At 33.9% G+C, this 18646-nt stretch overlaps 1 protein-coding gene across 3 annotated transcripts in view; it reads left to right on the forward strand.

Moving 5' to 3' along the window:
* The first annotated feature begins 379 nt into the window (after positions 1-379).
* Positions 380-18646, forward strand: part of LOC126891876 (zinc finger protein 271-like) — a 57912-nt gene continuing 39645 nt past the window's right edge. The window contains exon 1 of one of the 3 annotated variants that reach the window (XM_050661214.1): positions 380-935. In XM_050661214.1, the coding sequence (XP_050517171.1) occupies positions 521-935 (415 nt within the window). In that variant the 5' untranslated portion in view covers positions 380-520. The remainder of the gene's footprint in view (positions 936-18646) is intronic. The other 2 variants (XM_050661213.1, XM_050661212.1) reach the window with 2 other exon arrangements.

An 18646-nucleotide genomic window follows, 5' to 3' on the forward strand; every position in this document is an offset into this window, starting at 1 on the left:
AACTTCAATAAGATTCAGGTTATGTTATGAAAATTTAAACAATTGTATGTAGTAAATAAAATTAGTTATTAAAATGCAGTACTGCAAGCAAAATACAATTAATTAAATTTACCTTTATATAATAATTGCATATCATATCAATATTGTGGAGCAATATATATTTTTTCTGCTTCAATGACAGAAGGTATGAAATATACGTCAATTTGACAATATGAATTATTTAAGATAGTTGCAATATTTCTCCGCGACTCGCGCACGGTCGTTTCTCGTTTCCCTTTCAAGTACTTGCACACCGCGAATTCAGTGTCCTCACGCTCTCTTCCCGATTTATTCTAAGAACATGGCAACACTGCCCTCTCGTGTTCATTATATCCGTAGCTAACTTCTCGGACTCCATAACTAACTAAATGTCAAATGAAATGTCGCTGTTTTCTGCATGTTTTCTGTTTTCGTGTTTTCTTATAAAGAAACGTGACTGATTTTTTACTTTTTGAGTGTAAAAATTATCATTGGAATAAGAATGGAAGTAAAACAAGAAATTGGCGAGGAAACGTTTAAAATAGAAATAGAGTATAATGATTTGGACGATGCTCTTTTAAATGGTTTTAAATGTGAAGTTCAGGAGGACTCTAATAGGCAAAATACACATGATACAAATGATTCTGAAAAGTTAGAGAATTGTTCCACAAATGCTGAAATAGAACAACATGGAAATAAATTTATTAGCGAAGAAACGTTTAAAATAGAAATAGAGTATAATGATTTGGCCGATGCTCTTTTAAATGGTTTTAAATGTGAAGTTCAGGAGGAATCCAATAGACAAAGTACACATGATACAAATGATTCTGTAGACTTAAAGAATTGTTCCACAAATTCTGATATAGAACAACATGGAGATAAACTTAACCCATTTGTAGAAAATCTAAAAGCTGAAGGTAAGTTACAAAATATTTAGTATTATACAGTAGTCTCTTTATAAGGATTCCCTATATAAGGATATTTCCTCTATTACATAACGATGAAAATACTAAACGTTTTTTGGTTTGTCATAAGAACAATGTATTAATTCTTTCTCTATACAGATATCGATCACTTTTTGAGCATTCAATAGTCGATAACCTCACTTTTCAAGAAATAACTGATAACCATGCGCGTTTATGTATCGCGGTTGTATTTCTATCTCAATCTGTGAACAGTCAACATGTTTTCGAAAAAGCGTAAAGTACTCCCAGTTGCAGTACTTTACATATTATTAAAAGTTAACCTATTTTAAATTAATATAGGTTATTTAGTACAGTATTATTATTACAATAATGAATTTTGTCTCTCTCTGTATAACAATCTCTCCTTCTAAAGATGAAAATTCTCGGTCCCTTGCATATCGTTATAGAGAGAGAGAACTGTAGTTAAGTACCTTAGTGTAGGGGTTCTCAATCTGTGGTACATGTACCACAAGTGGTACATATCATTATTTGTGGTGGTGGTGGTACACTTCTTCTTTCTCATAATCCCTAATGAGAAAATTGTTTTATTTAATGAGTAATACATGTTAGTAGCCTTCTTCAGATTATTACTTATTGTCTGTTTTCCCATCATCTGTTATTATATTTCCCAAATATTCAAATGTAGATAATTGTTCTATTATGTGTTCTTTTACTGTTATGTTTGTATTCCTTTCTTTTTTTTTCATCTTCATTTATTAGGTATCATAAGTTTTGTTTTATTGAGATTCATTTCTATTTTTAAGTTCTGTGGTGGTACACAATACAGAAAAACACAGCCAAAATCCTGCATATTTGTAGTTAATTAGATTACCTAGCTAGATAGGTATTCAGTTTAGTGGTATCCAAAAAAATTTAAAAGAATTTTGTGGTACACTTCGCATCATAAAAACTGGTACACTTTTTTTTCCCAATGTAAATCTGTGTTCAGACTGGACACAGTGGTTCGTGAATCACTTCGTTTTGCCGTCACAGATAACAGGGGCCTGATTCTAATTCATTTCGATGTCACAATTTAATTTCGAGTCTGCCATGATGGTCGCAATTTATAGCGATTCTTATTCATTTCGAAATTAGTTACAACTGGGGATATTAACGTTATCATCATTCTAGTTCGGATCTCTGAACAGTAAACATATCGAATACCTGCTCCGCATAGCAATTAGTGATAAGTTTTTAGTGTAATTACTTTTACGATTAAGGTTGTATATTTAGATTATAGTTTTAACAAACTGTATAAAGGTAAGAGATTTTAATATATTTATTTTCCAATGAGCGTTACATCTGATGGGGGTAATAAACCCCCAGATGATATGATTATTGAGGAAAATGACATAGGTAAATATAATTTGGATAACAAATATTCAGAAAATGATATTGGTCCCTATTATGTTACTGTAGAACCAAAAGAAAAAACAAACCATTTGTCAGCGGTAAAAATGGGTTTCTATCTTTTTAATAATAATACATTTAAAAATGACGTTTTAGATATTAAAAATGTAGGGAAGGACAAAGTTAAAATTATTTTTAAAAGTTTTAATGTTGCTAATTCAATTATTGGTCATGAAATAATAAATTCAAATAAATTAATAGCGTACATTCCTCTTTTTTTCAACAACAAAAGAGCCATTATACGCCAAGTGGATACATTCTTTGACGAAAAATATCTATTAGAACACATTGAAAGCGACATGAAAGTTGTTGAAGTAAAGAGAATGAAGCGCAAAATTATTGATTCAGATAAAGAAGTACAGTTAGTTCCTAGGCAAATGATTATAGTTAACTTTTTAGGAAACAGCCTACCACAAACAGTAAAAATTAATTTGGTTCGTTTTACGGTAGAGCCGTATATTTATCCGGTAGTTCAGTGTTTCAAATGCTTTAGATTTGGACACACGGCAAAGTACTGCAGGAGTACAAACTTTAAATGTAAGAGATGCAGCCAAGAGCATAGTGACGAGAATTTTCAATGTAATAATGTAGAATTCTGCATTCATTGTAATAAAACTGGACATCAATCTATTTCAAAAAAGTGTCCAAAATATCAAACTCGACACAATATTAAAAAAATAATGTCAGAAAAAAATATAACCTTCAAAGAAGCAGAAACAATAGAAAAAAATCCAACTTATTCTAAAATAGTACTTAATAATAGATACGATTTATTGAACAATCAAGAAAATTTTCCTTCTCTTCAACATAATGAGGATAGTAATTCATCTGCTAAAAATTGGGTACCTAAGCCAGTACATCATTTTCCTAAAAAGCGTAAAGCTAACTCACCCATAGAAGTTAAAAATGCACGTACTTTCACACCTAAAGCAATTACCCGACCATCTACTTCTAAAACCATTTTACCCAATCCTTATAGAGACGAATTTCAACAATATAAAGAAAAACTTCAACTAGGAATTTTAGAGAAAATACCCAAAATCTTTGAAAATATTTTCAAAAAATTTGAAATGACGGTACCAAATAAACAATTGTTTTATGAAACACAAAACGAAGTAAAATACATATTAAACTCAATATCAATTAGTGATAGCGAAGACGATAACTATAGTTAAAATGTTACATATACTTCAATGGAATTGTAACTCAATTATTAAAAATAAAGCTAACTTACAATATTTCTTAAATTCTTCTAGCTTATCATTTGATATAATTATTTTAAATGAGACTTGGTTATCCAAGAAAAGAACTTTTTCTCTTAGTGGATTTAATTTTGTTCATGTGGATAGACAAGATGGTTACGGAGGGGTTGGTATACTTATTAAAGACAACTTATGTTTTTCGGAGTTAAATTTAATAAAAAATTATAACAGTGATATTGAACTTTGCGGAATAAAACTTAATACTTTCAAAATTTCTCTGGTTTGTATTTACAAACCTCCTAACGTAAAGGCTACTACAAATGATTGGTTATCAATATTTTCACAACTACATGGTGATGCATTGATATGTGGTGATTTCAATGCCCATCACACCAATTGGGGATCCGCACTAAACAGTACACAAGGGAACAAGTTGTCAGATGCAATCGAAGAGACTAAATTAACTATATTAAATGATGGTAGGCCAACTAAACTAAGTCGTCCTAATGAAAGATAAAGACATAACTACTCTTTACACTGATGGATCTAGGACGGTAGATGGCGTCGGTTGTGCCGTTTTTATTCAAACCGCCAACCAATCATTATTGTATCAGCTCCCAAAACATAGCAGTATATACACTGCAGAATTATTTGCTATTCAAAAAGCCATAAGTTGGTTAATATCAAAAAATATTGAAAAAGCAGTTATTATGTCAGATTCTCAATCTTCATTGATGTCTATTCAAAGTACCAAATTCGAGACGCTAAAATGTCCAATATTATGCGACATTAAAAGATACCTTCAAAATATTGATGTAACTTTTGTTTGGGTAAAAGGACATATAGGGATAATGGGTAATGAAAAAGCTGATCAATTGGCTAAACTTGCAATTACAGAGGGAGAATTCTGTAATATAATTACTGAAAGAGATAACAAAAATATTATACAATTTAACATCCAGTCGCAATGGGAAAATCAATATATTAATCTAGCAAATTCATCATTCAACCCATACTTTAGTATTCATCCAAAATTGCCAGGTTCTTCTTATTTTAAATTAATGCACACACACTCTAAATTATTTTCCGCCTGCTTATTTCGTATTAAAACAAACCATGGCAAATTTCCTGCTCACTTATCCAAATTAGGTATAACACAAAATGCATTATGTAGCTGTGGGTCTTTCGGAGACTTAAATCATATATTTTTTAATTGCAATAATTATAACTTAAATACAAAAATTCTAATACAATCACTTATTCAAAAGAATTATTTACCACCCTACCATATCCATAATGTTGTCTGTACCACTGATATGAACATATTAAATCTGCTAATTAGTTTTCTCAAAAGTAATAATATATATTTATAAATGTTTATAATATGAATTTATTTTATTATCGTACATAATTATCTTGATAATTATGACATAAAAAAAATCTGTGGCAAATGGACTTGCATCCAAGCCAAAAACAAGCACACACACACACAACGTTATCATGTTGACACTGCTCAGAATTTGGGTTGCGCTTCAGTTTATTGGATATATTGGCTACGCAACCAGCGAAACATTTGTTGATAGTCTGAGAAAATTATCGAAAAAATGCCATTTTTGGGATAAGTTATTTACCAGCTATTCTATTGCTAAAATCGAATCTTAAGATTGCATATATTAGTAATATGGGGTATGACAAGTCCGCAGAAAGTGTGTTATTTTATTTATAAATAAATTAGGACTCCTAAATCTTTTTTTTTTTCAATTGGTGCTCTGTAACTCCTAAGATTTTTTCTTTAAACCAAAAACACTCAAATAAAAATTCACCGTAATTTAGTTCTGCACAAAGTTATTTTTTTCCGATTTCCTTCAACGAAAATCTTAATCGGAAAATCCGAGTTTTTCCAAAAAAATCTGCAATTTTCAATTAAAATTTTAGGGAAGTAATTATTTTTCAATAATTAAATAAATTGATGACATGAAAGATTTTTTTATAGTAGATTATACAGTGCGGTGGAATAAGTGTTACCCCCCCCCCCTGTTAACTTGTTTATTTTAAGAATATAAGCAAAACGCTCGGACAGGTCGATTTTTAAACTAACTATGGTATATTATAGCATCAACGTTTTGAATTTTACGCGATCCCTCTTCAGGTGACAGCCATAACTTTGATTTTTTTTAAATGGGAAAGTACTTCATGTGACACCTCATTTAAAAGCCCTCAAAATACTGATTTCAAAAATGTATAATACTCTACTCCTATTTGAGAGAGTAGGCACAAAATTTTGGTCGAATTATTTTTAAATACATTCATTTTTTTCGAATCCTGAGAGAACTAATAAGTATTTTTGAAAAATTTAAACGCAGAATGAAATATCACGGCATTATCGAGAGTAAAGAGTCCCTAAGAACTTCTATAATGTTTATTTTAATATGTCACAGGCATAAAAAAAAAGAGAAAATTTAGTCTAATATTTAATTTCAAATATATCATTCAAAATAAAATTTTGTTTCACCCCTTCGTAATAATCTAATCTTTCATTATGCGTTTAAATTTTTCAAAAATACTTATTCGTTTTCTCAGAATTCGAAAAAAAAATAAGTGCATTTTAAAATATTTCGACCGAAATTTTGCGCCTACGCTCTCAAATAGGAGTAAAGTATTATACATTTTTGTAATCAGTATTTTAAAAGCTTTTAGATGAGGTCTCGCATGATGTACTTTCCCATTTAAAAAAAATCAAAGTTATGTCTGTCACCTGAAGAGGGATTGCATAAAGTTCGAAACGTTGATGCTGTAGTATACAGTTATATAAGTATACATAAGTTAACAGAGGGGAAACACTTATTCCACCGCACTGTATATCAGGAGGCCGGCGACAATCTAACCAATAGTTTAGCAATAATTAAATTGTTAATTAAAAAATTTTGGTTGAAATAATAACTAGAAAGATTATACACCAGATTAACTATGATTTTCATACCTATATAAAAGCACTATATACCTATTCAACATACTTTACAGAATTGAAATTGGACTATTTGAGCGGTCTCAGGAATGTTATAAAGAAACAATTTTTTGGCTTATAAACAAATAGAACCCCTCAGAAAATATTAGATTAAATTACATTAAGTTAACGCTGTTCAAAAGGGCACGGTTTCTGTCCTTTTCGAAGAAAAAAAATTTAATTGCGAGGAGTGGTTCCAGGTACGACTGGTCAAAGACCAGTATTTGTGACAGAGTTATAAACAACAGGATTTCAATCTTTGAACCATTACCTTTTTATTCCGGTCCTCTTTGTACATACAAATTCTCAAGACACTAATAACAAACAAGATTTATGTCACCAAATTATTTATTTATTGATAAATAATTACTATTTTTTGTTTTTTACTAATTTCAGTTGAGAATTAAAGATTTTGTTTGGAAACCCCGAATTTTCCGAGGAAAATTTCCGCCGACTGAAATCGGAAAAAAAATATCTATGTGCAGAATTAAATAACATTGAATTTTTATGTGAGTGTTTTTGGTTTAACGTTAAAATCTTCTGAGTTATAGAGCAATAATTGAAAAAAAGATTTAGGAGCGCTAATTTGTTTATAAACCAAATAGCACACTTTCTGCAGACTTTGCATAGCTATATTACTAATATACGAAATCTTAAGATTTGATTCCAGTATGTTCAGCAATAAAATAGCTGGTACATAATTTTCCTTGTTTTATACTAATTTTCCCAGATTATTACCTTACATCTTTCATTGAGTTGATAATTCACATTGTGGAAATTCTCAATAATTATTCTATTTATTATATTTCTAATTTAATACTATTCTATCTAATTCCTCCAAAACCAGCAAATTTCCATAAAACTCAGCCATATTAATACCTTTTGCTTTAGTTTTCCTTGCAAGAAACAAACAAAACGCATCTCCTAAACTAAACCTAACCTCGCTTTCGGCCATTCATTCATATCTGTCACAATAATTTCGACTCGAAATTATAATATCAACCACTTTTTTGGAGTCGCTATTAATTTCGATAGTCGCTATTTTGTGACGTCATTTCGTTAGTTCAACTAAAATCCACAAGGCTCGCACAGTCGCATTTCAACGTCGCCATATTGAAAGTGACTTATTTTCAGTCGAAATTTGAATTAGAATCATGGCCCAGAATTTCACTAAATCTAAATACAAAGTAATAGCGTTTAAAAATGTATATTTTGAATTGTATTAACATATTAAATTCCACACTGGTTTACTTAAAAGTTATTCATTTTGTATTAATTTCAAATTAAATTTTTAATTTTTCCAGTGTGTTTTATATATTCTACACCAGCGGTTCTCAATCTGTGGTACATACATCTCATTCTTTGCGGTGGTACACAAGACACAAAAAAAATTAAAATAGTAGTGCTTAGTAAGTCTTGATAATACGATCTAAAAATATAGGTGGTACCAAAAATAATAAAAAGAACTGTAGGTGCTACATGACTCAAAAAGTTTGAGAGCCCCTGTTCTACACTACACAGCTTAATACAGTTTTGTGCTACAATTTACGAGAACCCAATCACCTCTCGATTTGACATTAAACATAATAATTTAAAGTTGTGTCTAGTGTTGGAAAATTCTCGAGAATAAAAAATCGGAGAATATTCCCGAGAATATTCTCGATATGGAGAATTTTCTGAGAATAAACCTTATGACGCGCTTTATGGATATTGTTTAAGATGAAATAGGGTATTAAAAATCATTAAATTATATACAAAATTATGAGACGAAACAACAGTGAAACAAAATCTATTTGACAAAAAAAAATGAAATTTTCTTAACAGCAAATACTGGATGTAGTGAGCTAATCAGAAAAAGATGAGGCCTCAGATTCAGAATCTATTTCTATCATTAGCTCATCCTGGTCATCTACATTCTACATTTCAATGTACTGATGAGTTGTGGGATTTTGTTTTCCACTAGTCGCCAGCTCAGTCATGGATTGGTCTACGTCTAACAATTTTAAATTGTGAGCAATAAAAGTTACCTTATCACCGTAAGTTCACTAGTAAGACGGCTTCTTTTAGAGGAGTGGATAAAACCATAAGTACTGAAACTTCTTTCAGTCGATGCACTGGATGAAGGTATGCTTACTGTCATTGGACGAATCTAACAACTGTGTTGGCTGAAAAGCAGTCTATCCATAATTCGAAAAAGTGTTTCGAATAAAAGACCTATTTTTTCGTAAGGAATCCAAATCTGCAATAAAATATGGGGGCTCCTATTTAAGATTTTAAAGTAACCCCCCACCCCACCTCCGTGGGGGTCGTGTTTGGTGCCATTCGATAGATTTTTCAAAAATATTGAATAAGTGTATTTTAAAATTTCACAAGGAAATATGTAATACAAAAAACAGTAAAGTCCTTTATAAGAGGTCGAAAACCAGTTATGTGATTGTGATGTAGCCCTTTTTAGGGATTTTAAATACCTCTTATAAAGGATTTTACTGTAAGTGTATTTTACACTTTTTCGATCTGATGTTCATTTCGCGAAATATCGCGGGATTCGTATTTAAAATATTAAATGTACCCCCCACCCCTCTCCGTGGGAAGTCGTCTTTGGTATCATTCGATAGATTTTTAAAAAATATTGAGCACATATTTCTTAGTTTTTCGATCTGTCATTCATTTCGCGAAATATTCGCTTTTTTCTTGTGAAACTTTGGGACTCACCCATTTCCTTACGCCCGGCTCAAATCGTCAGATTTTTAAAATATACACTCTTTTGCATGTACTTAACTTGCCTTATCTAAATCTGACAATATTTTAGTTTTTTAGGGATAGATTTTTTTTCGGGCCCCCCTTAACGAACTCCCCTGTGTTAAGAGCCAATATATGATAGAGGTACATCTGCAGGGTACCAGGTTTCTCCCCATATGATAATCAGACGCGCTAAAGTAACTGCAAAAATCCCCGCTTGTGCTCCCCTACCATTAACTTTTTGTAGTTGCAAAAAGCGTTTTTTGATTGCATATAATATATGATATAATTGGAGGAGTAACTTGGGTACTTAGTCAAAGCCAAGGAATTTAAAACAGACAGGGAGTCCGATATAATTATTGCAGAATCGATTGTAGACTGACTTACATACGTCAAAGCTTCATAGATTTCGATAGCTTCAGCACTAAATATAGAAAATATGTTATCTAGGTTGTAGGAATAATTCATATTTTTGGAGGGAATATAAAAATTTTCAACACTGAATTTTCAACAAAAATGGTCCTATGTATAATCGTCCTAAAACTAACGGTTCTAAAGTTACGGTGGTAGTATAGTATAATTAGGCCTAAGAAAAGGCCTAACTCCGTCATACAAAATAAAAGTTTTCCTCCAACACCAAATTATTGTTCTACATGGTCCACATATTGTCCAGTAAAAAGTTATACCACTTTGAGCGTCAGGTTTGGGGGGGGGGGGAAGATGTCCGTAAATTAGTAGTTTTTAACGTTTTTCGTCAATATTTCTAAACCTAAGCGGTTTAGCATGAACAATATTCTGTACAAAAATGTTCTACAATAAATTTGAAACGAAAATTTTACTGTTGGAAAGGTATTCATACGACATTGTCCATAGAAAGTTCAGAGTGGGTTTCTTCGTACCAGAGATTTATATGACCCAGGCCTGTAGAAGCCTCTTGAAGGTGGTGAGGTTGAAGTTCCTTCAAGGGCTTATCAGTAACATAACATACCACCTAGGGCTTATAATCCCGGAATACCGAGATATCGGTATTGCGGGATCCCGCGTCATTTTCCAATCCCGCATGATGCGGGATTACAGGCGCTGGATTTGCGGGACTTAAAAAAAGCGTATATTCGACCTCTCGCCAACGTGATCTCCCGGTGATTTTTGTGAATTTTGATGCTTTAGTAAATCTAAAAAATATCTTGAAGCCGATAAAACTTTCGGTCGAACTCCTTTACCGTCAAGATGCCAATCTCATTACTAGTTAAGCTACGCTTAAATTTATGGTCAAGAAACTGGAAGATATTCATTCAACGTTAGCTTCAGAATTAGCTTTGTCTTTGCTCCGACGTATTTTACAACAACATAGAAATGTGACTGCACTACTGATTTATCACGCGTCATTTGACGAAGAGAATGAGAGCAATGATGACGAAGAGGCTGAGCAAGTAAAACACGTTAAATGTAGGGGTTCCGTCATTGAGTTCCGATCTTGATCTTACATTGCAACAGGAGTTAGAGTTAACTTTATCGTCACCATGTAATGACTCTGCCCGTCCCCATATCGAGCTAATACACTTGAGTCCATTATAAAAAAATAAATGAGAAAATATCTTACATTTCATCATCATAGTCATTAACATCTTAGTAGATGTGTTGTGGTTCATAATTGGGCTTCAGCAGCTCGGACAGTTTGATTGATAATATTTCTCCATTGGTCGCGGTCATCAGTTACATGTATTGTCTCAGTATACTGTTTGTTGAGAAGCTTTTTAGTAATGTCCGCCCATCGCTGTGGAGGTCTTCCGCGTTGGCGTTGAGTCTGAGGCCTTCCTTGGACCACCAACCGCTCCATTTTGTGATCACTCCGATGGATATGACCAAAGAACTTTAAAATTCTAGAGTAAACGGTACTGGAGAGACGCTGATCCGGTTTAATTTCATCCAGAACCGAGACATTTGTACGGCGAGCCGTCCATGGAATTCGAAGCAGGCGTCTCCATGTCCACATTTCAAAGGCGTCTATACGTCGTCTATCTGATTCTTTGACTGTCCATGTCTCGCATGCATAGTAAAATATGGAAAAGACTAGAGTTGAAACGAGTCTCTTTTTGTTTGTCATAGTAATGTGACGATCACGCCAGACCCCGTTTAGTTCACTCATTGCTGCTCTTGCTAGTTGAATGCGTCTTCTAATTTCGGGTTCACAACTGCCTGTGTTGTTAACTAGAGCTCCAAGATATATCATAGATGAGACTACCTCGCATCCCGCAATAGTTTGGGTTTCAGGAAACTGTTGTTGGCGATCAATAACCATGATTTTGGTTTTGTTGTAGTTAACCATGAGTCCAAATTTAGCACTTTCTACCTCGAGTTTTTTTAATAATTCAATAATTTCTTCTGGAGTAGAGGCTAGAAGTGTAGTGTCGTCTGCGAAACGCAAGTTAGATATCTTAACACCACCTAGGTTTACTCCTCCCTCCCAACCATCCAAGACTCTGCGCATTATGAACTCCGAATAGATGTTAAATAATAAGGGAGATAAAACGCATCCTTGACGTACTCCCTTCTACAAAGTGCATTTGTCAGACAGGTATCCGTCCATTCGAATATATGCCAGGTTATCTTGGTACAGTTTGCTAATAAGGTGAGTCAAGTGTTTAGGTACACCCATTGTCGTCAATATGTTCCATAGTTTGTCCCATCTAACATTATCAAAGGCCTTTGTATAATCGACGAAACATATAGTCCTGTCGCCAGGGGGGGTACAACGGCCCCCTGAATTCACATGGACTTACCCAAGTTTTTTTTTATATATTTTGACCCGTAGAATACGAATTTTTTGGGTAACAGTTGATCCGGATGTCGATAAGATTGTTATAGACAAAGAACTTGAGGAATTACATAACAGCGATTTCTCGCAAAACAAAACATCTTTTTGTATTTTTTGGGTCATTTTAAGCAAAAAATATTCCTACAAGTTTTTTCGTAGAATGCATAGTTTTCGAGATAACCGCGGTTGAACTTTCAAAAAATCTAAAAATTGCAATTTTTGAACCCGAATAACTTTTGATTAAAAAATAAAGTAGCAATTCTGCTTACCGCATTTGAAAGTTTAAGTCAAATTATATCGATTTTGATTATTTGCATTGCTAAAAATTAATTTTTTTATTGGTAAACAAAGCTATAAACACATAGTGTTTCCGTGCCTAATACATGCGTTTTAACGCATGCTACGTAGAAATTGCCTCGCTTGCACTTGTAGCTACTCTACCTACTCGTTCGATTTTAAATGAGAAATCATTGAAAACATCACTCGCGCACTAGGTTTTTATAGCTTTGTTTAACAATAAAATAATAAATTTTTAGCAATGCAAATAATCAAAACCGATATAATTTGACTTAAACTTTCAAATGCGGTAAGCAGAATTGCTAGTTTATTTTTTAATCAAAAGTTATTCGGGCTTAAAAATTGCAATTTTTCGATTTTTTGAAAGTTTAACCGTGGTTATCTCGAAAACTATGCATCCTACCAAAAAAATTGTCAGAGCATTTTTTGCCTAGAATGACACAAAAAATACAAAAAGATGTTTTGTTTTGCGAGAAATCACTGTTATGTAATTCCTCAAGTTCTTTGTCTATAACAATCTTATCGACATCCGGATCAACTGTTACCCAAAAAATTACCCAAATATATAAAAAAATCTTGGGTAAGTCCATCTGAATTAAGGAGGCCGTTTTACCCCCCCCCCCTGGCGACAGGACTAATATAAATATCGGGATCTGGTATTCTCTGGCTTTTTCTATGATGTTTCTTACATTAAGGATTTGTTCTCTAGTACCTCTGCCCTTTACAAATCCAGCCTGCTCAGGTTCTATTTGCCAACTTATGAAGTTTTCTAGACGCCGTTGCAGTATGTAGAGGATCACCTTACTGGCGTGTGATATATTAGAGCTAATAGCCTGTAGTTGTTACAATTATTTGTTGAACCTTTCTTATGAAGAAGTATGATTATGGTCTTTCTCCAATCCTCAGGCCAGATGCCTGTGTGCCATATTTCATTACACAATCGATGTAATATTTTCACTCCACATTCCGGAAGATGCTTCAAGACGTCTGCAGTAATGAGATCATATCCTGCTGCTTTGTTTAACTTAAGTCTTTTTAAAGCGACTTCCACCTCGGAAAAAAGTATGTCAGGTTCAGATTCAAAATTAGTGTGGTGTGTCTCTGTTAAAGGAGAATGGAAAGTGGAGGTCTGGCAGTCAGGTACAAACGGGGTGTCCGCTGGCATCTGGTCCGTATTGGCGTATAAAGACTTACAATACGCCCTCCAAACATCAATAACCTTGTCCAAATCCGTCTGTACATTACCTTCATCATCTTTGATAGACCAAGATTTCTGCTTGAATTTACGTGTGAGCAGTCTGACTTTATCAAAGAGTTCTTTGGTGTTATTTGTGTCGGCATGTAGTTGAATTTCTCTGCAGATTTTCTCTATATGCTTGTTTTTGTGTCGTCTACAAGCAGCCTGAATAGCTCTAGATAGCTGTCGGTACTGGGAATTCCTGAGAGGGTTCTCGATTCCAGCAATTTTAAGTTTTCTACGTTCTTCAACGAGGTCAAAAGTATCTGCAGACATCCACACTTTTTTTGGTCCGGTTGAGACGGCATTAGACTGTGCCTCGCAGTCAGCCAAGGTCTGTATCAAGGTATTTTTAAAAGATAACCAAATCTTTTCGGAATCATGAGTGGCGATAGTTGGTAAAATATTTTCGAATCTTTCATTACATTGGCTTTTAAATTGTTGTGTATCTTTTATTTTTGATATCCTCTTATTTCGGATCCTAGCACATGCCTTGAATTTTTGCTTTAGCGTTGCAACAAGAAGTTGGTGGTCAGAGCCGCAGTCAGCGCTAGGTCGTGTTTTACATTGGCTAATAGATGTTTTCCAGCGATGTTTAATCATTGTGTAATCGATTTGATTTCGGTGTCGTCCGTTAGGTGAGATCCAGGTGTACAATCTTCTGGGGTGGTGCTTATACATAGAGTTCATTATTGTCAAGTCATTGTCAACGCAGAACTGGATAAGGCGGTCTCCCCTTGAATTACGTTCACCTATTCCATATCTACCCACAATATTTCGTATATGTTCGTCAGCCATAGTAACACCGATTTTTGAGTTTAAATCACCCATGATGATAGCGATTTCTTTATTTGGGATATTTTGCAGATATGATTCCAGTTCGTTGAAAAAAGATTCAGTTGTATCATCATCAGCAGTTGAGGTAGGCGCATAGACCTGAATCAAATGGACAATAGAGGGAGATCCATTTAGTTTTAAGGAAATTATACGATCACTGATAGCTTGATATCCCAGTATATAAGGAGAAAGAGATTTTGAAACCCAAAAGCCAACACCATTGATACTTTTGTTAGTGTTGCCGGAAAAGCACATGAAATGTCCCAAATTAGTTATGTAGTGCCCCTCGTTACGGAAGTGAAGTTCAGAGAGCCCGGCCACAGAGATATTGGTTCGTTCCAGTTCCTTCTCCAGAATAGCTTGTTTGCCCGGTTGTAAAAGGCCACGGACATTCCATGTAGCTATGTTGTATGGTTTGCGGTTATTAAGTTTTTGTTTTTCACCAGTAGCACATTTCGCATGTAAAGCCTGATGAGTCACGTCTACATGCCCGGTAACTGATTTCACACATTCCACCCCGGACGAGAAGATGCGCCGGGTGCCATCCGGATCGCGAAGCTCATTATCCGAGGCCTCGCAGCTATTGCTCATATCATGAACTTTCGTGGGTGAAATAAAGGGGTGGTTTACCGTTGCCTTCCCCTTTGGTTGGGAGTGCTAATAAGGAAATTTGTTTAAACAGGGTTAGTAGGAAAGGACAATGGTATCTACTGTTTGGACTTAGTAGATATACCAAGGCTCGCGTGGGCAGGGTCGCATACCTGAAGTAGGACTATCACCTATTGGGTTTATAGACGAGTCTCTACCCGCTACCCTGAGGAAATTAGGAGTGTGTGAATGGGGAGAGGCGCAAGTTACGCAGTTTGTGTGTAGGGTGCGCGACATGTATATGCCACACACCCCCCGCGCAAAAAGGACCTCTTCCACTCAAACACGGTCAAGAGGACTCATCCGACACTCGGGGTGTGGCTGAGATAGGTTCTTGGTAAATAAATGGGTATGGGACGAGATGGAATGCTGAGTAAGGACAGCGGTCAGCTGCTCCTGCGTTCGCCTCTTACGACCTGGGTGTATTCTTTTTAGCGGCCCGCATCCCACACGGGTTAAATCATTTCGGAAATCTTACATTTACCTACATTATAAAGCCTTAAAGGCTAAAAAGCCCCCGACAAGTGTGGAAGCCGAAAGGGCATTTTCTTCTGCTGGGTTATTGCCTCTAAAATACGCAGTAGTTTGACAGACGACAGTTAGATATGTTGTGTTTCTTTCGCAAACAATTTCACTTGAATACTTTAGCTAAATAATAGTAACCTATAGCTAAGTAATATAGCAACTAAATAAGTAAAGTAAACTACACTTGAGAGCAAAATAATCGACTCACTCGATGAATTATACACGTTAGATGTCTCGAATTTCCTAAACCTGTTGTCCGATTTGAGTGGTTTTTTTTAGTATGTTACAGCCGTATTATTTAATTAAATCGATGTAATATTATTGTTGCTATTCGCGGTGTTGCAAGTACTTGGAGGGTACACGAGAAACTATCGTGCGCGAATAGCGGAGAAATATTGCAACTTTCTTAAATAATTCATATTATCAATTGAAATTGTCAAATTCACGTATATTTCATACCTTCTGTCATTGAAGAAGAAAAATTATATATTGCTCCACAATATTGATATATGCAATTATTATATAAAGGTAAATTTAATTAATTGTATTTTGCTTGCAGTACTGCATTTTAATAACTCATTTTATTTACTACATACAATTGTTTACGTTTTAATAACATAACCTGAATCTTATTTTTTCTTCTTATTATTTTTTTGGACTATGGCCTTGACAATTATCCAGCAACCAGGACCATATGATTGGCCAATATAATTAAAAGTGCGAATAAAGTTGCAGAGCGTAGAAACCAGGTGTCGCTTTTCCGAACTTGCACGATCCCAATACAGGTAAAGGTCATTTTTATACCGGGTGTAACAATCATAGTGTGTTTTTTTATTAAAGTTCGGAACACCCTGCGGAATATTTTAGCATATAAAAAATATTTAAATTAAAATTCAATTGTAGCCTTAGGCTTTATTAACATTATCTTTTTTGATTAATTTGCTTATGTTGGATAATAAAAAAGTTAGGTACGGTAAAAACTAGCGGTGTTTTTCTTCAATAAATCCTCATTTTCTGCTAAGTTTAATAAACAAGCCTAAAGTAGGCTACGAGAAATTAACAATTTAATTGTAAAATGGTTGACGTCAAAAAGTGTCTGGTTTGTTGTGACAATGAGTAGATTTATTATTTAAAGTTTCAATTAAGTCCGTAGTTTTTTTTTGTTATTTGGTGGAAATGGAACGCGCTACAAGGAATTTGACCCGCGATGAGTGTGTTCAAGTAGTGACGTTACATAGCGAAGTACTATCGGCTCCTTATATTGGTAACAATTTTTTGCTAAAAGGGACTTTACATCGAGTCTATGCAAGTCTCACGCTATGCAAGTCCGTCTTGCATGGCATATATCTTGCCTAGCATGACCTTTTTACATCGGAGCTATTTCTATGCAATTTTAGATACGACTTTCATTGTTGCCAACAGAAGAAATATTTTAATATTTGAGGTTATTTTATTGTATATAAATACTGATGTAAACTTAAATAAACAATATAATTATTATACTATTTATAAAAATACAAAGGTTAAAGGATGTCAACAGGAGTAAAGAAAACATTGTTGTTACTAAATGTTGCTGTTGTAGCAACAATGATGAAAAATAAAAAGAACAGAAAACCTCGAAAATACTGGATCATACCTTGGTTGAATGCAGGATTGGGAAATTTGAGGTTACCCCAAGAGTTCTTGGATGAGCATCCACACTTGTCGGGGGCTCTTTAGCCTTTTAAGGCTTTATAATGTAGGTATATGTAAGATATTTTCTCATTTATTTTTTTATAGTGGACTCAAGTGAATTAGCTTGATATGGGGACAGGCAAAGTCATTACATGATGACGATAAAGTTAACTCTAACTCCTGTTGCAATGTAAGATCAAGATCGGAACTCCATGACGTAACCCCTACATTTGACGTTTTTTACTTGATCAGCCTCTTCGTCATCATTGCTTTTATTCTCTTAGTCAAATGACGCTTGATAAATCAGTAGTAATTTAAATATTTATACAGTGTGTCAATTTTAAAACTTACAATGGCTATATCTCACGAACAAAAGCTGAAAACGAAAACTGCTTGAAACCGTTTTTAGGATAGTAAGGGGGAACTAAAATGACATGAAAGAGAACTCACCCCTATCAACCCCCTAGGCCCCACCCACCACAACCAAAATAGTTTAAATTGCAAACCCCTACTTGTGATACATCATTGAAAAGGCTACAAAAAATTCTATCCAATGGTATAAATAATAATTATACAGGGTGAAGCAATAATTGTGAAACTTTGGCTTAAATGAAAAATTTAATGAGGTTTTGTTCAACTACAAATTTGATAAAAATGTCAATTAAGTAAATGTTCAAAGTAGGTTCCGTTGTTTTGTAAACAATAATACAGTCTATTTTCAAATTCTGCACGAAATTTGACAAATGTTTTTCTAGTAATAGGACGACATGCTTGAGTAATTATTTCTCGCAATTTTCCAAGTGACGCAAGTTAAGTTTATAAACAACTGATTTAAGGCAAAAATGGCAAATTAAGTTTTAGTTAACAAAAAAAAGTACGAGCGGACACTTACCATTTAAAATAATAGTCCGGGAGATAGCATTACATATACAAAAGTCATAGTAAGCCAGCTGATATTAACACCCTGTATAATTATTATTTATACCATTGGATAGTACTTTTTATAGTAGGATAGTATATTACTTTTTTCTATGGGGTTACCCTAAATCAGTTGTTTATAAAAACTCAACTTGCTTCACTTGGGGAATTGCGAGAAAGAATTACTCAAGCATGTCGCCCTATTACTAGAACATTTGCTAAATTTCGTGCAGAATTTGAAAATAGGCTATATTATTGTTTACCAAACAACGGAATTCACATTAATATTTACTTAATTGACATTTTTAATAAATTTATAATTCAACAAAACCTTATTAAATTTTTCATTTAAGCCAA

Source organism: Diabrotica virgifera, chromosome 9 (genome assembly GCF_917563875.1).
Source record: "Diabrotica virgifera virgifera chromosome 9, PGI_DIABVI_V3a".
NCBI lineage: Eukaryota > Metazoa > Arthropoda > Insecta > Coleoptera > Chrysomelidae > Diabrotica > Diabrotica virgifera.